This window comes from Pelophylax lessonae, assembly GCF_965119305.1.
Source record: "Pelophylax lessonae genome assembly, chromosome: 12".
NCBI classification, from domain to species: domain Eukaryota; kingdom Metazoa; phylum Chordata; class Amphibia; order Anura; family Ranidae; genus Pelophylax; species Pelophylax lessonae.
Window position 1 is genome coordinate 6,811,096 of NC_138779.1, and position 26,973 is coordinate 6,838,068.

The 26,973-nt window shown below is 44.3% G+C and overlaps 1 protein-coding gene across 4 annotated transcripts in view; it reads right to left on the reverse strand.

The window, feature by feature from the left end:
* The window catches only part of AJAP1 (adherens junctions associated protein 1), a 433,213-nt gene extending 412,868 nt beyond the window's left edge, over positions 1 to 20,345 (reverse strand). For 3 of the 4 annotated variants that reach the window (XM_082274314.1, XM_082274312.1, XM_082274313.1), the window contains exon 1: positions 20,204 to 20,345. In XM_082274314.1, coding sequence (XP_082130440.1) covers positions 20,204 to 20,232 — 29 coding nt within the window. In that variant the 5' untranslated portion in view covers positions 20,233 to 20,345. The remainder of the gene's footprint in view (positions 1 to 20,203) is intronic. The other variant, XM_082274315.1, reaches the window with a different exon arrangement.
* Positions 20,346 to 26,973: the final 6,628 nt, after the last annotated feature.

The window sequence follows — 26,973 nt, forward strand, 5'->3', positions numbered from 1 at the left end:
CCTCTGTCCAAGTATACCACGTCCACAGCCACCCCTCTGTCCAAGTATACCACGTCCGCAGCCACCCCTCTGTCCAAATATACCACGTCCACAGCGACCCCTCTGTCCAAGTATACCACGTCCACAGCCACCCCTCTGTCCAAGTATACCACATCCACAGCCACTCCTCTGTCCAAGTATACCACGTCCACAGCCACCCCTCTGTCCAAGTACCCCACGTCCACAGCCACCCCTCTGTCCAAGTATAGCACGTCCATGGCCACCCCTCTGTCCAAGCATTCCATGTCCACAGCCACCCCTCTGTCCAAGTATCCCACGTCCACAGCCACCCCTCTGTCCAAGTATAGCACGTCCATGGCCACCCCTCTGTCCAAGCATTCCATGTCCACAGCCACCCCTCTCTCCAAGTATCCCACGTCCACAGCCACCCCTCTGTCCAAGTATAGCACGTCCATGGCCACCCCTCTGTCCAAGCATTCCATGTCCACAGCCACCCCTCTGTCCAAGCATACCACATCCACAGCCACCCCTCTGTCCAAGCATACCACATCCACAGCCACCCCTCTGTCCAAGGTTTTACTTACCTCCTCATAAAAAGATATCAGGGTTGTTTGACAACTTCTGTCTTTCATGAATCCATGCTGTCTGTTGCTTAAAATATTTTTTTCCAGCAAGAAACCATCTATGTGGTCTTTTATTAAACTCTCCAATATCTTCCCGACTATAGAAGTTACACTAACAGGTCTATAGTTACTTGGCAAAGACTTAGATCCCTTTTTGAATATAGGCACCACATTGGCCCTACGCCAATCCAGTGGTACTATTCCAGTCCTTAACAAGTCCCTAAAAATTAGAAACAATGGATTTGAAATGACAGAGATCAATTCTTGGGTGGATGCCATCAGGGCCTGATGCTTTATCCGCCTTCATTGAGTCTAAAGTTTTTTGATACCATTCTCTGAACTTTTTAGACACACAATACTATGAATAGTGAAATAAATGTAATGATATTACTTCTTTAAAATAGGAAATCATCTTTTAGCAGGTTGCAGTCTAGCTGCGTTTTATTTTCTCATTGGCGGCTCTAAATATAGCAATGCTGAGTATTTCTCTGTTTGTTCTTTCTCAGCTTACTTACCTTCCAGATGTGATACAAAGAAACTCAATTACAGGACCTGCTGACTAGTGATGGGTGAAATTCTGGAACCTTTGAATAGTTATGGTTCAACTGAACTTTTTAAAAATTTACAAACCGCTCATATTTAGAATTTGTGAACTGAAAAGAAAGCTCTACTTGTGTATAAAAATTATATAAATGTTGTTTGTGTACAGTGTTGCATGACCGCGCAATTACCAGTTAACCACTTTACCACCGGAGGATTTTGCTATCTTACGTCCGGGCCACTTTTTGCAATTCGGCACTGTGCATCTTTAACTGACAATTGCGCGGTCATGCAACGCCGTACCCAAATGAAATTTACGTCCTTTTTTTCCCACAAACAGAGCTTTCTTTTGGTGGTATTTGATCACCTGTGCGATTTTTACTTTTTGCGCTATAAACAAAAAAATAGTGACAATTTTGAAAAAATAACAATATTTTTCACATTTTTTATAAGAAATTCCCCCCCAAAAAATTTAAAAATCAAAATTTTTTATCATTTTTGGCCAATTTGTTTTCTGCTACATATGTTTGGTAAAAGAAATCACAATAAGCGTATTTTGATTGGTTTGTACAAAAGTTATTGCGTTTACTATCTAAGGGAAAGATTTTTGTCATTTTTGGTGTTTTTTTTTTTAACGAGTAATGGCGGCGATCTGCGATTTTTTTTGCGGGACTGCGACATTGCGGCGGACAGATCGGACCCTTGACTGACATTTTTGACACTTTTGGGGGTACCAGTGACATTACTGCAGTAATCAGTGCTATAAATATGCACTGTTACTGTAATAATGACACTGGCAGGGAAGGGGTTAATTTTTATTGGAGAGGGAGGGGTTAATGTATGCCTGGTGCTTACTGACGTGTGTGGGGGACTGAGTGACACAAGGACAGATCGCAGGTTGAGCTATGCTGAATCCTGCAATCTGACCCTGTCTGTCACTTGGGAGATCCGCCCACTTTGTTTACACAAGCAGGCGGATCGCCACACTCGATCCCCGACGATCGGGGAAGAGCAGCGGCGATCAGCGCCGCTCCTCCCCTGGCCCGACTCCCGCTGTGTTTGAATACAGCGGGAGTGAGCCTCCGGAGGCGCACGCCGCTCACAAGGGGAGGAGTCCAGCGACGTAGGTCTACGTCGCTGGACGGAATGGAACCACTTTGGTGCAGTACAGTCAATGTGACCGGTCGGCAAGTGGTTAAAGTGGCGCGGTGCTGAATAGCAAAAAATGCCAAAATGGGGAGGGGGGTTAGATTCTCCCTTCCTGTTTACTATAGTCATTTAAAGTGAAAGTAAAAGAAAATACAACATTTTGGGTTGTCCCCAGAACAGTAATAGATGGGAAATCTTCCAATGGGGACATTAGTTCTGGTGACCTGGGGGGTCCCCAAGATATTCCCGTAATCTTCAGTCATTTCCTCCCACTTCCAGTTTGGCTATGGGACAGGAAGTGAAGGGAAATCTCTGCAATGGGACACAGATAGTAAAAATATATCTGATAGGGGTTATAACCCTTCCTTGATCTAAAATGGAAAAAAAAAGTTTTGCCTATAGTTCTCCTTTAACCTCTTTATGATCGCGCTATTGCCAAATGACAGCTACAGCGCGGTCACACATTGCCGGGAGGGCATCAATTGACATTCTCCTGTGATTGCGCTTCTCCCGCACCCCCTGTGGTGCGCATTCGCAGGCATCCTTGGGACACGGCTGATCACAGATCACGGTAAAGAGCCAATCACAGCGGTTCTTTACCATGTGAGCAGCTGTGTTCAATCACAGTTGATCACAGTATAAACAGGATTTGCCAGTTATCAGCATTCCTCTCCTCATGCTGACAGCGCATGAGGAGAGCCGATAACCGGAAAATCCACGCAGGGGACATCTACACTGATAATCGGGGCACTGACCATCAGTGCTGCCTGTCAGTGCCCACCAGTTCTGCCTGTCAGTGCATATCAGTAATGCCTATCATTCCAGCCTATCAGTGCCCATCCGTGCCTCTTATCAGTGAAACATATCAGTGCCCATGATTGCCGCCTATCAGTGCAGCCTCATCAGTGCCTCCTCATCAGTACCCATTGGTGGTGCCTCACCAGTGCCCATTACAGCAGCCTATCAGTTCCCATCATTGCAACCTATCAGTGCCCATCAGTGCCGCCTATCAGTGCAGCCTCATCAGTGACTATCAGTGCCACCAATCAGTGCCCATCATTGCCACCTATCAGTTCCCATCAGTGCGGCCTATCAGTGCCTTCCCATGAGTGCCCATCGGGGCCACCTCATCAGTGCCTATAAGGAACATTTTAGTGCCCATCATTACCGCCTATTAGTGCAGCCTCATCAGTGCCTCCTCATCAGTGCTCATCAGTGCTGCCTCATCAGTGCCCATTAGTGCAGCCTATCAATTCTCATAATTGCCAACTATCAGTGCCCATTAATGCCGCCTATCAGTGCAGCCTCATCAGTGCCCATCAGTGCTCATCAGTGCCCCCTATCAGTTCCCATCAGTGCTGCCTATCAGTGCCTCCCCATCAGTGCCCATCGGTGCCGCCTTATCATTGCTTATAAGCTTTATTTCAGTGCCCATCTTTGCCAACTATCAGTGCCCGTCAGTGCCGCCTATCAGTTCCCATCAGTGCCGCCTATCAGTGCCTTCCCATCAGTGCCCATCGGGGCCGCCTCATCAATGCCTATAAGCATCCTTTTAGTGCCCAACATTACCGCCTATTAGTGCAGCCTCATCAGTGCCTCCTCATCAGTGCTCATCGGTGCTGCCTCATCAGTGCCCATTAGTGCAGTCTATCAATTCCCATAATTGCCACCTATCAGTGCCCATCAGTGCCACCTCTCAGTGCAGCCTCATCAGTGCCCATCAGTGCCCATCATTGCCGCCTATCAGTTCCCATCAGTGCCACCTATCAGTGCCTATAAGCATCCTTTCAGTGCCCATCATTGCCGCCTATCAGTGCAGCCTCATCAGTGCTGCCTCATCAGTGCCCATTGGTGCAGCCAATCAATTCCCATAATTGCCACCTATCAGTGCCCATTAGTGTACATATACCCAGACACCAATCAATGGCATGTGAGGGGCAGAGGGGAGCGCCTGCTTCACTTTACATTGATTTGCTCGCTGTGCGCTCAGCAGATCCGCATTGCACTTTTCCACAAAAAGATTCTAGAAAATACACTTTGCATTAACTTGTATTATTCTGCCCATTCCCGACAGATAAAGGTGACAATGAAGTGTTATTCGTAGGATATCCTCTTTCTATTCCCGTCCTCAATACGGGGGGGGGGATTAACACAAAGAACCCGACTACAAGGAAAGTACATTCTACAGCCGATTATAGACGTGGGTTCATTTATTATTATTATATAGGTTGAGCTGTGTGGGTGGTAATTGTGACCTAGCAATCCGCATTACAGATTATATAACCGTCTACCATAGATACAGAATATCCATCAGCCACAATACGCCTTCATTACTGGAATATTACATGAAAGGTCAAGAGCCAAGGAAATGGATTTATTTGCTGCTTTATCTACTAATCTGCAGCAAAAGTTACTGACGGGGATAAGGTCTCCTCTGGAGATCTTAGAAAAAAACAATTATACAGTATCTCACAAAAGTAAGTACACCCCTCACATTTTTGTAAATATTTTATTCTACCTTTTCATGTGACAACACTGAAGAAATGAGACTTTGCTACAATGTAAATTAGTGAGTGTACAGCTTGTATAACAGTGTAAATTTACTGTCCCCTCAAAATAACTCAACACACAGCCATTAATGTCTAAACCGCTGGCAACAAAAGTGAGTACACCCCTGAGTGACAATGTCCAAATGGGGCCCAAAGTGTCAATATTTTGTGTGGCCACCATTATTTTCCAGCACTGCCTTAACCCCCTTGGGCATGGAGTTCCCCAGAGCTTCACAGGTTGTCACTGGAGTTCTCTTCCACTCCTCCATGATGACATCACAGAGCTGGTGGATGTTAGAGACCTTGCACTCCTGCGCCTTCTGTTTGAGGATCCCCACAGATGCTCAATAGGGTTTAGGTCTGGAGACATGCTTGGCCAGTCCATCACCTTTACCCTCAGCTTCTTTAGCAAGGCAGTGGTCGTCTTGGAGAGGTGTTTGGGGTCGTTATGTTGGAATACTGCCCTGTGGCCCAGTCTCTGAAGGGAGGGGATCATGCTCTGCTTCAGTATGTCACAGTACATGTTGGCATTCATGGTTCCCTCAATATACAGTATCTCACAAAAGTAAGTACACCCCTCCCATTTTTGTAAATCTTTTCATGTGACAACACTGAAGAAATGACACTTTGCTACAATGTAAAGTAGTGAGTGTACAGCTTGTATAACAGTGTAAATTTGCTGTCCTCTCAAAATAACTCAACACACAGCCATTAATGTCTAAACCGCTGGCAACAAAAGTGAGTACACCCCTAAGTGAAAATGTCCAATTTGGGCCCAATTAGCCATTTCCCCTCCCCGGTGTCATGTGACTCGTTAGTGTTACAAGGTCTCAGGTGTGAATGGGGAGCAGGTGTGTTACATTTGGTGTTATCGCTCTCACTCTCTCATACTGGTCACCGGAAGTTCAACATGGCTCCTCATGGCAAAGAACTCTCTGGGGATCTGAAAAAAAGAATTGTTGCTTTACATAAATATGGCCTAGGCTATAAGAAGATTGCCAAGACCCTGAAATTGAGCTGCAGCACGGTGGCTAAGACCATACAGCGGTTTAACAGGACAGGTTCCACTCAGAACAGGCCTTGCCATGGTTGACCAAAGGAATTGAGTGCCGTGCTCAGCGTCATATCCAGAGGTTGTCCCTCATTTTGGTCTGATCTATATAATTTTATATAAATTGAACTATTTATCTTTCAAAAAGTGTTTCCCAGTGCTTTTATTCAATTTCTAAATTGTTGCATTTGTAAATGTCAAAAGCCAATGTAAAGGAATAAAAGTGATAAAAAAAGCATGCGTGGGCTTAAAAGGTAACTCCGCTTTTGTGGGGAAAACAAAAAGCAAATAAAGAAAAAACAATCTAGTGTATACAATTGTGACACAAATCATATTGTAATTGAATGTTATTAAAAATTCCCTTTCCTTTTCAATCTGCAGCTGTTAGAATTTTATGAAAATGCAATATGGCTGCCTGGAGCTGTTCTGTACACAGAATGTATACTGACCACACCCCCAGAAACATAATTTCCTGCTTGTGTGATTGGCTCACCAATTTTCCCAGAAGTCTGCACTAAGATACAAGTCAGATTTCTGGCATCCCCTGCAACACAAATGTCATTTTAGGTGAGATCCTCCCAATAGGAACACATCTAAAGGGATGCAGGCCCAGCAGATTTCCTCATTAGAGCTCTGCAGGTGCCACAGCTGATTGATAATTTTGAAACCACTCCCATTAGACCCACTCAGCACAGAGGAACAAACAATGATTTCTTCAGAATAATAAAAGGAAGGAATCGGCAACAAAGTTTGTTACAATCCCTGCAATGTACAGAGATCACCCAGAGGTGAATGTTTTTTTTTTTTCTCAACAAAAGTGGAGTTACGCTTTAACTAATCATTTTTTTTGTACAATTTTTCTTCAAGGGGTGCTTGGCGGGGGGGTCCAATGCCCACATACTTTTACCAATAGGTGTCCCTTGTTCCCAATTAAAAAAAGTTGGGAGGTATGTTAATACAGGGCTGCTGATAAGGGGGTACGGCCAGCCCTCCTGTCCCAGATTTGGGCCCCATCAGTTCAACAAGAGGGCCCAGGCATGCAGCCTTATCACTGAAATCAATTCTCCTTTCCAGAATGCACACAGTAAGTGATCAGTAATAAATATATATATAACATAAATAACACCCAACGGCAGTATATATAATATATCCCCTGCGCACACGATAAATAACACAATAAATATCAAATAGGTCTCGTTAGAGATGTATCGCTGCTACTTAAAAGGAAAATCTGTTAAAAATTACTTGAATAAAACAATCCCCAATGGAATCATAAAATAAGTAATAGTAGCGCAGATATCTTATGTTAAAGCGGTTGTATCCCGCTTTTTTTCACTTTTACCTACAGGTAAGCCTATAATAAGGCTTACCTGTAGGTACAAATAATATCTCCTAAACCGGCACGGTTTAGGAGATATTTACAGTGCATGCAGCCGCTCGCGCGAGCGGCGCATGCGCTCTGAAGGTCCGGGGGGACCTTCAATTAACTTGCCGGGAGCTTGCCGGAAAAATCACTCCCGCGCGCATGCGCGGGAGTGACGTCATCGCGGCTCCGGCCAATCAGCGGAAGAGACGACGAGGGATCATGGCAGCGCCCGCATCGATGTCTGGGGGTCCGTGTCGGGGCTTTGTTTTAAGGTAAGTTAAACATAATGGGCTAGTATGCGATGCATACTAGCTCATTATGCCTTTGTCTTGCAGGTTTTTTTTTTTTATTTTTTTTTTTCATAGGGTTTACAACCGCTTTAAGAAATGTAAAATCAGTCCTTTTGGATAATAAAATAGTCCATCTCTGAATAAAATCCTGCAACAATCCTCTTCACAAAAAGTGGGGGTCACCAGTGTATTATGGGGTCACCAGACAATATATCCTCCACCGTTGTGACATAGATAGGGATGGCAACTCACCAGACCAAGTGGCCCTCCTATTCTCATAGGACAGGCAAACAAGCATGAACACTAATCTGGGTTAGCTGCAGCTGCTGGATATATCCCTCCTTAAACAGAGACTTGTGTCTCCTCTCCTCACGATTCTCCCATCCAGCGGATACAGGAAAAACAAAAGAAAAGGAACCGCACTAGTGTGATACTGCATATACACTTCACACTTTATTAATCACCAAATCCAAAAGAAAAGCACTCACAAACGCAGTAAAATAAACAGCCTTCTTATCTCATATGGATAGTGACACGGATGCACCGGCAGACGATGCTAGTACAGGCTCACCCTCTCCACGCTGATGCTCCAGACTTCCAAAGCCTCCGTATGTGTCACCCGGGTACTTCCGGTCGCCGTAAGGTTCACGTCCTGACGCGTTTCGTCATTTACGACTTCTTCGAAGGGCGTGAACCTCACGGCACGGCGTCCAGAACATATACACAGGAATGTTGACATCTCTGACGTTGCCTTAATAGCACGCCCACTTATGCTAATGTCCTGGCTACTCAATAGACGAGATCACTTCCGCCCACACTTGAGCAAAGGATGGTCCATATCTCGATCCCGATCCGATCGAAACAACTCAAACTTGCAGATTATCAGTAAATAATAATATTAAATATATTAAACGGGGGCTGGGGGATTAACCCTTTATAATTGTTTTCCCTTCCTTGTGTCAACATTCCTGTATTAAATGCGCTAACAGCAAGTGTCAAACATAAATGCAACAATATACTCACACTAAATACATAATAAAATGTAATAAATGCTGCCAAGCAAGATAAAACTCCTAAAATACTAAAAGGAATTTTAAAATATTTTAAAGTTATATATGTGTGTGTCTATACACAACAAATATATATATATATATATATATAAGATTTATGCAAATAAATATACACTTTTTAAATTTAGAAATGAGCTTTTTATAAATACAATAGATATGTGCTCCATTTGATAGCTCCATTAAAGTCCATTAAATGTAATAAATTAAATAGAATTCATAGGATAAATAGACAAAGACTAAAAACTCTCAAAACACGATCACAAGAGGGGATAAAATTGTAAAAAAACACTGAAAGACCACATTATTAGTCAGTAGTCACTAATAAAGCAATTTAAGTCCAGGTCAATATTAAGGCCTTTGGGATCCAGGGCCTGGGTGAGAAAAATCCATTTAGTCTCGCATTTGGATAATTCTCTCACCCAGTTTGCCCCCCTCCAAGAGGGGGTAACCCTTTCAATCCCCCAAAAATGCAGACCTCTAGGGTCACGATTATGCTGCCTTCTAAAATGATTGTTTTATTCAAGTAATTTTTAACAGTAAGTGATCAGTATCGATCATTCCTGTGTTCATTCATACCTGAAGCATAGTGAACTGTGGCCTATCTGCTGATCCTCCGTCATCAATAATACTGACCAAGAACAAGCAAGCAGATTAGGGAGGTCAGAATTCCAGAACTGCCAACTTGTTTTGGGCTAATGAGTCAACATGATGGAGCCAGAAGGTGAGCATGTCAGCCAGGCAATTGGCATCTACAGAATAAGAAGCCAAATGCTTCTCCCTGGAAATGATTCCCTGTAAAGTGTACATTAAAATAAAATAAAAATATGCCGTACATCTCTGCAATACAGGCACATTTCCCCATGTTCTATGGCTTTAAAGATCCTGCAAATACAGAAAAATACCCAGAAATGAACTCCACTCCTAAGTCCTGTTTTGTGTGGTGTCAGCCCTGCCCAGCTGTCTTGTGCTAAACTGCTGAATCTTGCCCCTTTTTCTCATCTTATAGGAACTAGGAGGGCCAACCCAGACTGTGCGAGAAAACACAGAAAATTTGCAGAAGACACCGGGCAGCTCTGTATACCCTCCAGATACATTCCTTACATTTTTGGTTGGCACTTATTGAACAGATATCTGAAAACACTTTTATTGGAAGATTTAACAGACCAGAAAAAAAGTTGCAGATAAGAAAAGTTCATTTTTATGTGTTTTACCCTAAAATAAGTCATTTTCTTAGAGAAAGAAAGAGATGAAGGGAGGAACAGAGAGAATGAATGTTATTTTCTTTTTTCACAATATTTGAAGCTTTAGGCAACAAATTATTCCCCAGCATTGCTCAAATAAAAGTCTTCCCCGACTTCTCATCCCAGTCACAGAAACCTTCCTTCCACTGCGACTTTAATGTGATGTTCAACAGAGCACTAATCAATCAATTTACTGGCCAGGAATTGATTTTATTGCCTTGAAACATCTCTGGCAGATAAAAGGGAGAAATCCAGGTGATGCTTTCCACACCGAGGCCGGGACCTCACAAGGCTGTAGATAACAGTAACAAATGGCCACACTTTTCTTATCTCCATAACTCCTCCTCATCTCCTCCCCCTTCATCATCCCCTCCCCCCATATCCTTAACCCCTCCTTAACTCCTCCCCATCCACATCTCCATAACCCCGCCCCATCCTCATATCCATAACCCCTCCTCATCTCCTCCCCCTTCATTATCTCCTCCCCCTCCACATATCCATAACCCCTCCTTAACTCCTCCCCATCCACATCTCCATAAGTCGCCCCATCCTCATATCCATAACCCCTCCTCATCTCCTCCCCCTTCATTATCTCCTCCCCCTCCACATATCCATAACCCCTCCTTAACTCCTCCCCATCCACATCTCCATAACCCCGCCCCATCCTCATATCCAAAACCCCTCCTCACCCCCCCTCTCCATATCCATAACCCCACCTCATCTCCTCCCCATCCTGATATCCAAAACCCCTCCTAATCTCCTCCCCCTTCTTCATTCATATGACCCTTCCTTATCTCCTCCCCATATCTATAATCCCTCCTTAATTCCTCCCCCTTTCCATCTCCATAACCCCTCCCCCAACCTTTCCCCCTCCTCATCTCCATAACCCCTCCTCATCTCCTCTCCCTTCCCCATCTACATAGCCCCTCCTCATCTCCTCTCCCTTCCCCATCTACATAGCCCCTCCTCATCTCCTCTCCCTTCCTCATATGCCTAACCCCTCCTTATCTCCATAACCCCTCCTCATCTCCTCCCCCTTCCCCATCTCCATAACCCCTCCTCATCTTCTCCCCCTTCCCCATCTCCATAACCCCTTACCATCCTTTCCCCCTCCTCATCTCCATAACCCCTCCTCATCTCATCTCCCTTCCTCATATGCCTAACCCCTCCTTATCTCCATTAAACTTCCTCAGCTCCCCCTTTCCTCATCTCCATACCCCTCCTTACCCCCTCACCCCAATTCTAAACTCCTTCGCCTCCCTCATCTTCCCTCCTTCCTCATCAATATAATTACTTCTCATCTCCTCCCCCTTCCCCATTTCCCTAACCCCTCCTTATCTTCTCCCCCTTCTTCATCTTCATAACCCCTCCTCATCTCCATAACCCCTCCTTCTCTTCTCCTCCTTCCTCATCTTCATAACCCCTCCTCATCTCCTCCTCATCTTCATAACCCCTCCTCATCTCCTCCTCATCTCCATAACCCCTCCTCATCTCCTCCCCCCTCCTCATCTCCATAACCCCTCCCTGTATACAGACAGAGAGCACAGGAAGTTAGCCTCACAAGAATTCTAGCAAAGTCTATTTTCTGCACTTATGTAACAGATATATGACATGCTTTTGATTGGATGTTTAACAAACCAAAAGCAATGAAATAAGAGAAGTTTATTGTTGGGGTTTACATACACTTTAAGTCAGGTCCTTTAAGGAAGCCCCTCCCCCTAATGTAATGGATAGAAAATATTTGCTCAGGTCCGGGGTGATAATGAATTGGCCCCAAAATATAACAAACTGGTGAGGTTTCCTGCATGGCTGCAGAATCTAATGTGTGATTGGCTGCCATGATTTACTGTACATCTATACATAACTACTGCATGAGTGAGGATAATAGATAGATAGATAGATAGATAGATAGATAGATAGATAGATAGATAGATAGATAGATAGATAGATAGATAGATAGATAGATAGATAGATAGATAGATAGATAGATAGATAGATAGATAGATATTTTCTCTGTATTCAATTGTTTAACATACAGTATGTTATAACAGATATGGCCAACAGTTGCTTCTCCGCCTTTCCCTGATCCCTTCCTCTCTTTATCTCTCACTCTATTTCCCTTTTTTTTCTCCCTCCATCTCTTCCTCATACTCTCTTCCTGTTAGTCTCTGGTTCTCCATCTCTTCCTCCCCTTATCGCTCTCTTTTTTCCACTCCATCCCCCTTACCCAATCATTCTCTTCCTCACCCTCCTTCTCTCTCTTCATCTCTTCCTTGCTCTCCCCTTCTCCATCTCTCCTTCTATCCCTTTCTCATCCCTCCATGTCTCTCTCCCCTCCCAGTTCAAATCTCAGTCTTTCCATGTGTTTCTTTCTCTCTCTCTCCCTCCCTCCCCTCTCTCCTCCTCTCTCTCATTCCCTCTCCTCTTCCCTTCTCTCTCTCATCTTCTCTTTTTCTCTGTCTCTCTCTCATTCTCTCTCTTCCCCCCTTCCATCTTGTTCTCATTCTCTCTCTTCATCCATCTCTCTCTCCCCCCTCATCTCTCTCTCACCCCCCGCCATCTTTTTATCATTCTCTCTCTTCCCCCCTCCATCTCCCTCTTGTTCCCCCCCCCCCCCCCATCTCTGTCTTCCCCCTACCATCTCTCTCATTCTCTCTCTCCCCCTCTATCACTTTCTCATTATCCCTCTTCCTCCCTCCATCTCTCCCTCTTCCTCCCTCCATCTCTCTCATTCTCCCTCTTCCTCCCTCCATCTCTCTCATTCTCCCCCTTCCTCCCTCCATCTCTCTCATTCTCCCCCTTCCTCCCTCCATCTCTCTCATTCTCCCCCTTCCTCCCTCCATCTCTCTCATTCTCCCCCTTCCTCCCTCCATCTCCCCCTTCCTCCCTCCATCTCTCTCATTCTCCCCCTTCCTCCCTCCATCTCTCTCATTCTCCCCCTCCCTCCCTCCATCTCTCTCATTCTCCCCCTTCCTCCCTCCATCTCTCTCATTCTCCCTCTTCCTCCCTCCATCTCTCTCATTCTCCCCCTTCCTCCCTCCATCTCTCTCATTCTCCCTCTTCCTCCCTCCATCTCTCTCATTCTCCCTCTTCCTCCCTCCATCTCTCTCATTCTCCCCCTTCCTCCCTCCATCTCTCTCATTCTCCCTCTTCCTCCCTCCATGTCTCTCATTCTCCCCCTTCCTCCCTCCATCTCTCTCATTCTCCCCCTTCCTCCCTCCATCTCTCTCATTCTCCCTCTTCCTCCCTCCATCTCTCTCATTCTCCCCCTTCCTCCCTCCATCTCTCTCATTCTCTCTCTTCATCCATCCATCTCTCTCTCATTCTCTCTCCCCTCCCCTCATCTTTCTCTCTACCCCCCCCCCCATCTTTTTCTCATTCTCTCTCTTCATCCATCTATCTCTCTCTCATTCTCTCTCTCCCCCCGCAATCTTTTTCTCATTCTCTCTCTTCCCCTCCATCTCCCTCTTGTCCCCCCCCCCCACCCCATCTCTGTCTTCCCCCTACCATCTCTCTCATTCTCTCTCTCCCCCCTCTATCACTTTCTCATTATCCCTCTTCCTCCCTCCATCTCTCCCTCTTCCTCCCTCCATCTCTCTCATTCTCCCCCTTCCTCCCTCCATCTCTCTCATTCTCCCCCTTCCTCCCTCCATCTCTCTCATTCTCCCTCTTTCTCCCTCCATCTCTCTCATTCTCCCCCTTCCTCCCTCCATCTCTCTCATTCTCCCCCTTCCTCACTCCATCTCTCTCATTCTCCCCCTTCCTTCCTCCCTCCATCTCTCTCATTCTCCCCCTCCCTCCCTCCATCTCTCTCATTCTCCCCCTTCCTCCCTCCATCTCTCTCATTCTCCCCCTTCCTCCCTCCATCTCTCTCATTCTCCCCCTTCCTCCCTCCATCTCTCTCATTCTCCCCCTTCCTCCCTCCATCTCTCTCATTCTCCCTCTTCCTCCCTCCATCTCTCTCATTCTCCCCCTTCCTCCCTCCATCTCTCTCATTCTCTCTCTTCATCCATCCATCTCTCTCATTCTCTCTCTTCATCCATCCATCTCTCTCATTCTCCCTCTTCCTCCCTCCATCTCTCTCATTCTCCTTCTTCCTCCCTCCATCTCTCTCATTCTCCCCCTTCCTCCCTCCATCTCTCTCATTCTCTCTCTTCATCCATCCATCTCTCTCATTCTCTCTCTTCATCCATCCATCTCTCTCATTCTCTCTCCCCTCCCCTCATCTTTCTCTCTACCCCCACCCATCTTTTTCTCATTCTCTCTCTTCATCCATCTATCTCTCTCTCATTCTCTCTCTCCCCCCGCCATCTTTTTCTCATTCTCTTTCTTCCCCTCCATCTCCCTCTTGTTCCTCCCCCCCCACCCCATCTCTGTCTTCCCCCTACCATCTCTCTCATTCTCTCTCTCCCCCCTCTATCTCTCTCTCATTATCCCTCTTCCTCATTCCATCTCTCCCTCTTCCTCCCTCCATCTCTCCCATTCTCTCTCTCCCCCCTCCATCTCTCTTTCATTCTCCCCCTTCCTCCCTCCATCTCTCTCATTCTCTCTCTCCCCCCTCCATCTTTTTCTCATTCTCTCTCTCCCCCCGCCACCTTTTTCTCATTCTCTCTCTTCCCCTCCATCTCCCTCTTGTCCTCCCCCCCACCCCATCTCTGTCTTCCCCCTACCATCTCTCTCATTCTCTCTCTCCCCCCTCTATCTCTCTCTCATTATCTCTTTTCCTCATTCCATCTCTCCCTCTTCCTCCCTCCATCTCTCTCATTCTCTCTCTCCCCCCTCCATCTCTCTCTCATTCTCCCCCTTCCTCCCTCCATCTCTCTCATTCTCTCTCTCCCCCCCTCCATCTTTTTCTCATTCTCTCTCTTCCTCTATCTATCTCTCTCTCTCTCTCATTCTCTCTCTCCCCCCATCTCTCTCTCTCAATCCCCCGCCATCTTTTTCTCATTCTCTCTCTTCCCCCCTCCATCTCTGTCTCATTCTCTCTCTCCCCCCCCCCTCCATCTCTCTCATTCTCTCTCTCCCCCCTCCATGTTTTTCTCATTCTTACTCCATCTCTCTCTCTCTTATTCTCTCTCCCCCCCATATTTCTCTTCCCCCCTCCATATCTATCTCATTCTCTCTCTTCCTCCCTCCATCTCTCTGTATAGTAAAGTTCCCCTGGAGCATTCACCTGACTTATGAGAGCAACGATGCAAAGTTACCCATAACAGCCAATCAGATTTCACCATTCAGCAGTTCAGAATTATCAGATGTTTGATTGGCAGCTATAGGATTCCTGGACTGCTCAGTTCAGCCTCTATAGTTATGAACTCATACAAAATAATTATTATCAAAGTCTGCAAGAAACAAAAACCGTATTATAATACTCAGTGATCATTAATATCGGATTATTGAGCACACAAAAATAAAATAAATTCCATAAAGAAATGGCAAAGAGTAACATATATATATATATATATATATATATATATATATACCCTGAAGAGGAGGAGGATCTGTCACTAGGCAGAACACCTGTGTGCTTAGGCTCTGATAGACGCAGACGTCTACTGACTTGTGCTCTAAACTAAGCCAGAGACCACTACTCATCATTGGGGGAGATTTACTAAGACTGGAGAGTGCGGAATCTGGTGCGGCTGCATGGCAGCCAATCAGCTTCTAACTTCAGCTTGTTCAATTAACCACTTCAGAACTGGAAGGTTTTATCCTCTTAATGACCAGACCATTTTGTGCAATACGGCACTGCGTTACTTTAACTGAAAATTGCGTGGTTGTGCAACACTGTACCCTAAAAAAAAAAATTGATGTCCTTTTTTCCATTACAAACAGAGGTTTCTTTTGGCGGTATTTGATCACTTGTGCGATTTTTTTATTTTTTGCGCTATAAACAAAAAAAGGCCAACAACTTTGAAAAATAAAGAAATATATATATATATATATATATATATATATATATATATATATATATATATTACTTTCTACTATAAAACATTTCCAATAGAAAAATAAAAATCAAATTATTTTCATAATTTTAAGCCAATTTGTATTCTGCTACATATTTTTGGTAAATAAAAAAATAAAAAAATCCCAATAAGCATATTTTGATTGGTTTGCGCAAAAGTTATCGCATCTACAAACTAGGAGAAAGATTTATGTCATTTTATTTTATTTTTTACTAGAAATGGCAGGGATTAGTTAATATTTGCGGGACTGCGACATTGCGGCGGACAGATTGGACACCTAACTGACATTTTTGACACTTTTGGGGGGACCAGTGACATTACTACAGTAATCAGTGCTAAAAATATGCACTGTCACTGTACTAATAACACTGGCAGGGAAGGGGTTAACACCGGGGGTTAAGCAATGGGTTAAATATGCCCCTAGGTGTTTTCTAACTGTGTGGGGGATGGGCTCACCAAATGAACACAGAGATCTGTGTTCCTAAATAGCAGGAACACAGGATCCCTTTGTTCATCACTGACAGAACCGCGGTCTTCGGTTGTTACATCAGCAGACCGCCGTCCTGTCCCCATGGGGAGCGATTGTAGGTGCACGGTGGACATCGCCTCTGCCGGACCCGCTGATTGGCTCCCCCTGGGGCAAATCAGAACGTGCGCTTGCGCCCCCCCACCAGCTATCTCAGGAAGTGACGTACAGGTACGTCGTTTCGTGGGACAGAGCCAACCTGCCGCTGTGAAAAACTATGGCGGCTGGTCAGCAAGTGGTTACGTTTTGACAATAAAACCTGAAAGCTGATTGGTTTCTAAGCAGAGCTGCACCAGTTTTTGCACTCCCCAGTAAGTAAATTGACCTTGCTTGCTTCTACCTGAGCCTAATCACACAGGCATGTTTGCTTTGTGAGCGGTTTCTATTAGCAGGGCAAAGAAATAATAGGCATCCACATCAACACGTCTTTCCCTGTTCAGCCGGCGCCACCGCTGTTAACAAAGCTACGCCGGAGCCATAAATTATACTTTGGTACGAAATGCATCGGGGATTATTTAATAACACAGGGCAGAGAGCAGGAGTGCGCCGTGAACCACGCTAACCAATCAGATCTCAGCTGTCAGCAGTTCTCTTTTTGGCAGGGCCACATAAGAGCTGACTTTGATCGGTTGCTATGGGTTACCGCACATTGCCAATAATAAATCGTGTCCTTGAAAAGTCATCCCAATATAATAAATGATCTCAATCAATAAGGTCTGTAAGGAACATTCCGCAGGTATCTAGCCTGGAAACCCAATGTATTCTTGTCAACCTATCTATGTATGACCAACAATTTTTTTTCATTTTTGTTTTAGCACTGTATTGGAATTATTGCAAAAAATAAGAAAAAAAAAGAATTAAAACAAAAATCACACAATTAGCAATTTCAGATTATATATGAATATGCAATAGGAAATGTGTCCTAGTCAAATTATTATTGACTGACCATTCTCTAAAGTTTTTGTTGTTTTTTTTTTTTTTTTTATCCATAAACTGGAACTATTGCAAAAAAAAAAAAAAAAATAAGAAATGTTTAAAATATCATAATTCTTAGCAATTTCAGAATATATGTGAATATGTAATAGAAACTGGGTGCTAGTCAACTTATATGTTTGACCATTTTCTAAAGTTTTTTAATCATAAATTGGAGTTATTGCAAAAAAATAAAATTATATATATATATATATATATATATATATATATATATATATATATATATATATATATATATAAAAATAAATGTTTAAAATATCACAGCTCTTAACAATTTTAGAATATTTGTTAATATGTATTAGAAAATGTGTGCTAGTCTACTTATATGACCAACCATTCTCTAAAGTTTTTTTTTTTTTTTTTTAAATCATAAATTGGAGTTATTGCAAAAAAAAAAAAATAATAATAAAATATATATATATATATATATATATATATATATATATATATATATAAAGAAATGTTTAAAATATCACAGTTCTTAGAAATTCTAGAATATTTATTAAAATGTATTAGAAAATGTGTGCTAGTCTACTTATATGACCAACCATTGGCTAAAGTTTTTTTTTTATTATAAATTGGAATTATTGAAAAAAAAAAAAAAATATATATATATATATATATATATATATATATATATATATATATATATATATATATATATATAAATACATGTTTAAAATATCACAGTTCTTAGCAATTCTAGAATATTTGTTAATATGTATTAGAAAATGTGTGCTAGTCTACTTATATGACCAACCATTCTCTAAAGTTTTTTTTTTTTTTTTTTTTTTTTAATCATAAATTGAAGTTATTGCAAAAAAAAAAAATAATAATAAAAAAAATAAAAAAAAAATATATATATATATATATATATATATATATATAAAGAAATGTTTAAAATATCACAGTTCTTAGCAATTCTAGAATATTTATTAAAATGTATTAGAAAATGTGTGCTAGTCTACTTATATGACCAACCATTGGCTAAAGTTTTTTTTTTTATTATAAATTGGAATTATTGAAAAAAAAAAAAAAAAAATATATATATATATATATATATATATAAATACATGTTTAAAATATCACAGTTCTTAGCAATTCTAGAACATTTGTGAATATGTATTAGAAAATGTGTGCTAGTCTACTTATATGACCAACCATTCTCTAAAGTTTTTTTTTTTTTATCATAAATTGGAAAATTAAATAAAAAAACGGTTCTTAGCAACTTCAGAATATATGTGAATATGCAATAGATGATGTGTGCTAGTCAACTTATTTATGACCAACCACTCTCTAAAGTTTGTTGTTGTTTTTTTTTTAATCCATAAATTGCCATATAAAAAAATACAAAAAAAAAATACAAAAAAAAATCACAATTTTTAGCAATTTCAGATCAAATGCAAATATGCAATAGATAATGGATGTATTGCCATTAACTAGACCTCCTCCCCCCTCCATGAATTCTTTCTCTCTCTTTTACTTGCCTCTATAACAATGTATCTTGCTCCCAGTATACCTCCATTTCTAATCTATTCTAATGCATTGATTAACTCTTTCCATTGCAATATATCCCAGCCTTGCAAAAAAAAAAAAGCCATTTGGTTTGCCAGCAACCTCATTTGTTTCCCTATTCAGTGGCACACAACAGAAGCTGCTTCATAATATTAACATATACAAAAGCACACCAAAAAAAAAAATGCATCACAAAAGCAAAACCTATATATTTTGTGAAAAGTGAATGGTTTCTCCAACCTTGGAGTCTACCGCCCCCTAGCGGCGAGTGGAGAAAAACACATGTCTGTTTCAACTTTATCATTTCCAAACATTGTATCTAATTAAATATCAGCAACAAAATCACTCTTCTCCATCTTTGTCAATAATCAGGACACTTTCAGAGAGAGTCTCACAATATTTATAGCATGTTTGTTTCTTTTTCTTATTTTTTTTTTTTATTTTTTTTTTAGTGAGTCATGCATTCAACATACCCAAAACTTCAAAGATATGAATTGCAATTGCGCCATTGGGGAGGAAGACAATTCTATGGCAATAAAACCGAATAAAAAAATAAAATAAAAATAAAAGAATTCCTTTTTAACAGAATTATTCCTACATGAGCCATTAGCACCTAAAGCTGCAATGCAAATGCTAGAGTAGGAATAGAATCATGCATGCCCTGTGCCATTGCAATTGCATGAGAAGATATTACAATGATTCAGCTTTGCTGACCTTTTTGCTCCAGCACTATTCACTTTTAAATGTGAGCCACAGGTACCGACTGTTAAAAAAAATAAAATAAAATCTCCTAATGTTGCCCCTGACCTTGGAAGAACAAAGTCCATATAATTAAATACATCCAGAACATCAACTGACACAAAAAAGGGGCTAGCAGGCAATCACAGCATTACTAATCCACTTTACATTCTTGGCAACTTGTGTCTAAGCCAGAGGTCAGGACAACTTGAGATACAAGTCTGTCCTCCTTTCCACCTAAAGTCTGAGCTGCATTTTTTTATTATTTCCTTTTATTTTTTTTATTGTTTGCATAATAGCAGTAATTAATAGCCAGGGCACGTCCAGTGTATACCTATCTGGTCCAGCCAGTGGGTGGCAAGGCAACTACTTGCTCTTGGCAATGATGAGGTTAATAATCCATTAATGTCTCATAGGCAGCAAAAATGAAATAAAACAAAATTAAGCATTTTTTTTTTTTTTTTGCAGCTTGCTAGAAAACAACTACTCCCCCCAGCACAGCAAGCATTGCAGAAAATTAAGCCGCAAATTCATTCTTTTTTTTTTTTTTTGGGGGGGGGGGGGTGGTTGTCAAGGTTCTCCTTACCTTATTCCTAAAAGCTGCTTAATCCACATGGTCACGTTTGAAATGGATCAAATCTTCATGCACTTAGCCATCTGTGCAGCTCCGAAACTCAGTAACAGGATAGAAAAAAAAAAATGGACACACAAAAAAATACTAAAAAAAATAAAAATGTATACAGAAAAAAAAGGGGGGCAAAGCAAAGATATTCCTTTTGGAGGTCTGCAGGCTCCTGCTTTCTTTAGCTGTTTGGATAGAGAGAAGTGGCATCTGCGTGCACAATAGACATTCCTGCATAGATAGGTTTATTGGAAGATGGGCAAAGCTGGCACAAGTGGATGATGGCTGATGATGGGCAGCAGTGGGGTGAGGGTGGGCAGCAGGGACAGCAAGGGGTGAGGAAGCCTCATCAGGTCTTCTTTTGCTCCTCAGATGCTCCTCTCCTAGCAGCTCTTCTCTTCGCAGGCAGACAGATCCCTTGGAACTGCATGTAAAAGGACAGCAGAGAGGAGGATCAGAAGGGGGGGAATGGAGTGAGCAGACAAGTTGGAGATGCAGGCAAGGACAATCCTCAGTCCAGCTTTCCTCCCTGGATCATAGGAGCCTCATTTTTATTTTTTTTAAGAAGGCTGCGAAGGAGAAGAAGAGCAATCAAGGATGGAAGCTTCATACAGACAGAGACACACAGTGCAACGACAGCGAGTGGGATGCACTGCTTGCACTCTCTGCCAGTGGGGGGCGCTGCTCTTAGTTCTATGGAGGTAAGTGGGGAAAATCTCAGCCTTAATAATATTAATAATAAAAATAAAAAAAAAAGATTTAAGTTTTGCAGCCCAGGACTAGAGAGATCAATGAATCATTCCAAGCTTGCTCAGCATTGTTGGATGGATGGTGTAAGACTTAACCCTTTGACTGCCTATGAGCTGGGTGTTGCAGTTCTTTCATGTTGCAGCCAGTCCCTAAAAAAAAAAAGAAAGAAAAAAAAAGTCTGCTGGTCCTTCTCCTCCCCTGACCACCCAGCTGTAGTGATGACCTTCCTGTCTGATTTGCTCCCTCTTTGAGTTCCTGGCTACCAATAACCCTGACCCTCCTCCCTGACTTTGGGTGGCCAATCCCCTAGCAGTGACTAAAGTCCCAGATTCAGCCACCTTGGTTGCCTTGTCCTGAGCACATCACACCAGGCCCCGCCCCCCCTCTGCACAGTAAAAAAGTCACAGCTGCCTTTAAACGTCGGTCCGGACAGATGTGCGCGCTGGAGCTCTGCTGGGTGTAGAGGAGACATGGCTGTGGGCAGCGTTTAAAGGGGACGTGCTTTTCCTTTTACCTAGCTGAGAGTTATTCCTCCAAAATGTCTGCAGATTTTGTTGACACTGCATCATTTTTCCTGAATGCGTTGGAATCAGGGCCATCTTACCGAATGGGCACGGGGGCCCCACCTGCCCAGCAACTCAGCAACCCAGCCCAGCCAAGCATTAGTCCCGATTCCCGTGTGCATCTCGCCGCCAAACTTAGCAGGTGGTAAGCGCCTGTCGGCCCTGCTCATCTGTCAGGCCACTTGGGCCATAGAGGGGAACCCACAACTGCAGGAATGCCCGTCTGTCTCCACGGGAACAGGCGCACACAGGACAGTTGAGTGTGTTAACCGTACCCAGCCCAAGCCAAGCATTAGTTCCAATTCCCGTGTGCATCCGGCCGATGAACTTAGCAGGTAGCAAGCGCCTGTCGGCCCTGCTCTGCTGCCAGGCCACTTGGGCCGTAGAGGGGGAGCCCACAACTGCAGGAATGCCCGTCTGTCTCCGCGGGAACAGGCGCACACAGGACAGTCGAGTCTGACTCCCATCCGTGTGTGTGTGTTCACCGGACCCAGCCGCCGAACCTGGAAGCTGTCATTAGCCTGGCACTGCTGTACCAATAAATATCGCCTTATCGATAATTTGCATTTTTATTCTCGTGGGTGATTGTGTAGGCAGGGCCCCAGTGCACTGCATTGCCCGGGGGGCCTATATGGCTCTTAAGATGGCACTGGTTGGAATCCACGGAGGAGGTAAAATTAGGGGCTCATTCAGGCAAGCACTGATACCCGTCCTGTGTGCAAGAGCAGCTTTTTTGGTGTCTGCACCCGCTATGATTTGCATGCAGACACCCTGAGCTCGGGTCCATGCAATCCGCTCCTGCACGCATTCTGTAATGGGGCTGTGTTCGTGCAGCTGCTGTGTCTTCATCCACCTCTATAGGTTGCCTGCATGTAACTAATGGCAGAGGCAGGAAAAAGTTTCTCATGCCAGCAGGACGGGTTCCAACACTTGTCTGAATGAGCCCTTAGGGTAGGTTCACACATGCCCAGTGCAAATTTCCCTGTATTTATGCTGAGAATTTCCAAAGCAGCTGTTCAGCTGCGATTTCCGCATACGGTTCAGATGCAAATTTTCAGAGTCAGCGGCCACTGGCGTCTTTACCAATAGCTGGTTGGTAAGGAGCAGGCAGGAAAGACGGCCGCCGCATCCCTACCAACGGATGACTCATTAGCTGTCAGTGGGGTTCACAGCTGAATGTAAAAAAAAGCATTGCTGGCAACAAAAATTTGTGAAAAAAACAGCGTGCCCCCTCCCCCCCCCCCCCCCACACACACACACACACCAAAAAAAAAAAAACGACATAGGGTCCCCCCCAAATCCGTACCAGACTTTTATGCGAGGATGCAGCATGGCAGGTCAGGAAATTGTGTGTGTGGGGGGGGCGGTGAGTGAGCGCTCAGCCCCGAACCATACCAGGCCACATGCCCTCAACATGGGGGGGGGGGTGCTTTGGGGACGGGGAGGCTCTGACCCCACCCACCCAGAAGCACCTTGTCTCCATGTTAATAGGGACAAGGGCCTCTTCCCCACAACCCTGGCTGGTGATTGCGGGGGTCTGTGGGCAGGCGGCTTATTGGAATCTGAAAGCCACCTTAAACAAGAGGGCCCCTAGATCCTGCACCCCCCCCCCATGTGAACATTGAACCCCTACTCATTTACCAAAAAAAAAAATGTCATAAAGTTATAAAAACACAGAGACAGTTGTTGACAATTCCTTGACACTAATCGCTAGTTTTTTTAAAAAAAAATTTTATTCCAGTCTGTATTCCTAACCCATAAAGTCCCTTCTATTGATCTCAGGACCCTCCAAATCTCTGAATTCCCTTTTTTTTTTATTGCTGCTGTAATCCGACTTCCTGATAGAAGGTGGCTACATTCGTTCCCCATGATCCCAGTGCATGTAGGAATGTAGCCAGACTGCCTTGGTCCTACTGTATGTAGGAATGTAGCCACCCTGTCTTCGTCCCTCTGTATGTAGAAACGTAACCACCCCCTCTTGGTCTCACTGTATGTAGGATTGTAGCCACCCTCTCTTAGTCCCACTGTATGTAGGAATGTAGCTACCCTGCCTTGGTCCCGCTGTATGTAGAAATGTAGCTGCCCTGCCTTGGACACACTGTATGTAGGAACATAGCTACCCTGCCTTGGCCCCACTGTATGTAGGAACCTATCCACCCTCTCTTGGTCCCACTATATGTAGGAATGTAGCCATCCTGCCTTTGTCCCACTGTATGTAGGAATGTAGCTACCCTGCCCTGGTCCCACTGTATGTAGAAACATAACCACCCTCTCTCGGTCCTACTGTATGTAGAAATGTGTCACGAGATTCCAGAAGAAGACACGTGACCAATAGATTTATTATCCCGGAGTTCCGTTTTAAAGTGTTCTTAGTGGTATGGAGGAATATAGTGTAGAAAGTTCAGCAGTCTAGGATAGTGCAATGTATAACACGGGGAACATAGCACAGCTATTTGGGGTATGTGGTTGCATGGTGGTGGTGAGTGGAGAAGAGTGTGATTGTAGTTGCCATCAGTGGAAAATATACAGTGGTGGTTACTAGAGGGGTGTGTGACTGTGGTGGTGGGGAATAGAGTAGTGAATGGGCACAGTAGCAGTCAGTAGAGGGGTGCGTGGATATGGTGGTGGGTAGCAGAGGAGTGCATAGGTACAGTGGCAGTCAGTGAAGAAGGGTAGAGTAGAACAGTGTATGGGTGCAGTGGGAGTCAATAGAGTAATGTATGGATGCAGTGGCAGCCAACAGAATAGTGTATGGATGTGGGGTAGTCAAAAGAGTAGTGTATGAGTGCAGTGGCAGTCAATACAGCAGTGCAGTGGCAGTCAATAGAGTAGTGTATAGATGTGGTGGCAGTCAACAGAGTAGTGTATGGATGCAGTAGTAGTGTATGGGTGCAGTGATAGTCAATAGAGTAGTCTATGGGTGCAGTGGCAGTCAATAGAGTAGTGTATGGGTGCAGTGGCAGTCAATGGAGTAGTCTATGGGTGCAGTGGCAGTCAATAGGGTAGTGTATGGGTGCAGTGGCATTCAATGGAGTAGTGTATGGGTGCAGTGGCAGTCAATAGAGTAGTGTATGGGTGCAGTGATAGTCAATAGAGCAGTGGCGGCTGGTGTATATGGGGCGCAGGGGCGCCGCCCCCCCATCCATGCATCAGGCCCCCTAATCTACATGCGGGGCACCGGACGCATGGAGTTCAATGGGGCTTTTTTTTTAACCATGTGACTAGAGCCAGAGGCTCTCACAGGCTAAGAAAAAGGGTGGGCACAGGGCGCAGAGCACTGAGCCCTGAGCCCACCCAGTTGTGTGACAATAGCCAATCAGGAAGAGGGTTTTGAGACCCGTTTCCCGATTGGCCGTAAGGAGAAGCCATTGGGCATGGAGGAGGAGGGAGGAGACGCAGAAGACTGAGGGGGAAAAAGGCGAAGCCACCGCCGTTTGCTGCTGCACATGTCCAGATGTCTAGGCAGGGTGAGGGAGCTGGGCGTGGTCCTGCTGTGGTCCTGTTGTGGTCCTGGGGGGGTATGGTGTGCGGCCTGGGGGGGTATGGTGCGGTCCATTTGCTGCCCCCCGGCCCGTGGAGCACCAGCCACCACTGGTATGGGTGCAGTGGCAGTCAATAGAGTAATGTATGGGTGCAGTGGCAGTCAATAGAGAAGTGTATGGGTGCAGTGGCAGTCAATAGAGTAGTGTATGGATGTGTTGGCAATCAATAGAGTAGTGTATGGGTGCAGTGGCAGTCAATAGAGTAGTGTATGGGTGCAGTGGCAGTCAATAGAGTAGTGTATGGATGTGTTGGCAATCAATAGAGTAGTGTATGGGTGCAGTGGCAGTTAATAGAGTAGTGCATGGGTGCAGTGGCAGTCAATAGAGGAGTGTATGGGTGCAGTGGCAGTCAATGGAGTAGTGCATGGGTGCAGTGGCAGTCAATAGAGGAGTGCATGGCTGCAGTGGCAGTCAATAGAGTAGTGTATGGGTGCAGTGTCAGCCAATGGAGTAGTGTGTGGGTGCAGTGACAGTCAATAGAGTAGTGTATAGGTGCAGTGGCAGTCAATGGAGTAGTGTGTGGGTGCAGTGGCAGTCAATAGAGTAGTGTATGGGTGCAGTGGCAGTCAATACTGTAGAGTAGTGTATGGGTGCAGTAGTAGTCAATGGAGTAGTGTGTGGGTGCAGTGGCAGTCAATGGAGTAGTGTGTGAGTGCAGTGACAGTCAATAGAGTAGTGTATGGGTGCAGTGGCAGTCAATGGGGTAGTGTATGGGTGTAGTGGAAGTCAATAGAGTAGTGTATGGGTGCAGTGGCAGTCAATGGAGTAGTGTATGGGTGCAGTGACAGTCAATAGAGTAGTGTATGGGTGCAGTGGCAGTCAATAGAGTAGTGTATGGGTGCAGTGGCAGTCAATGGAGTAGTGTATGGGTGCAGTGACAGTCAATGGAGTAGTGTATGGGTGCAGTGGCAGTCAATGGAGTAGTGTATGGGTGCAGTGACAGTCAATAGAGTAGTGTATGGGTGCAGTGGCAGTCAATGGAGTAGTGTATGGGTACAGTGGCAGTCAATGGAGTGGTGTATGGGTGCAGTGGCAGTCAATGGAGTAGTATATGAGTGCAGTGGCAGTCAATGGAGTAGTATATGGGTGCAGTGGTGGTTAGTTGAGAAGTGAATGGGTTCAGTGGCAGTTATTGAAGAAATGAGTGATGTATTATGTTCAGAAGTAAAACAAAACAAGACAAAAAACAAGTAAGACAGTTTCACTTTGCACATGACTATTTCATATTCACCCCTTCATCCCTTTCCTGCCAGCAGGTGGCAAGTGTGAGTCTGGTACTACAGAGTTTCACATGGCTGGTTTACAGCTGTGCTGAGATAATACATTTAGAATATAGTTTTGAAAAATGGGATCTCAGGTTACACACACACACATATACTCAGAGGAGGGTAGAGATCCTGTACAGATCCTGTCATTTAGATGATCAGCATGCAGGAGCAGTCAGCAAATGCAAAGCTGGTGCTGGGCTTTCCTCTTAAAGCGGAGTTTCACCCAAAAGTGGAAATCTCCTTCCTCCCCCCTCCCGGTGCCACATTTGGCACCTTTCGTAGGAACAGGAACCTGTTTTTGACAGGTACCCGTCCCCACCTCTGTGAGACTCCGCTGCGGCGCCGTCCCTCGGAAGTTCGGCCCCCCTCCTCCTCTCCCCGCTGCCAGGCCAGTTAGAAAGCGCAGCATGTTACGCTCCAGCGCAGTAGGGAACTGGATGTAAAGCTGAAAGGCTTCCTTTACCACGAATGGTGGCGGCAGCACCTGGGAGCCGATCTGAAAACCGGCTTGGGTGCCGACATCGCTGGCTCCCTGGACAGGTAAGTGTCCTAATATTAAAAGTCAGCAGTTACAGTATTTGTAATAAAAATAAAAAAACTACTTCTAAATC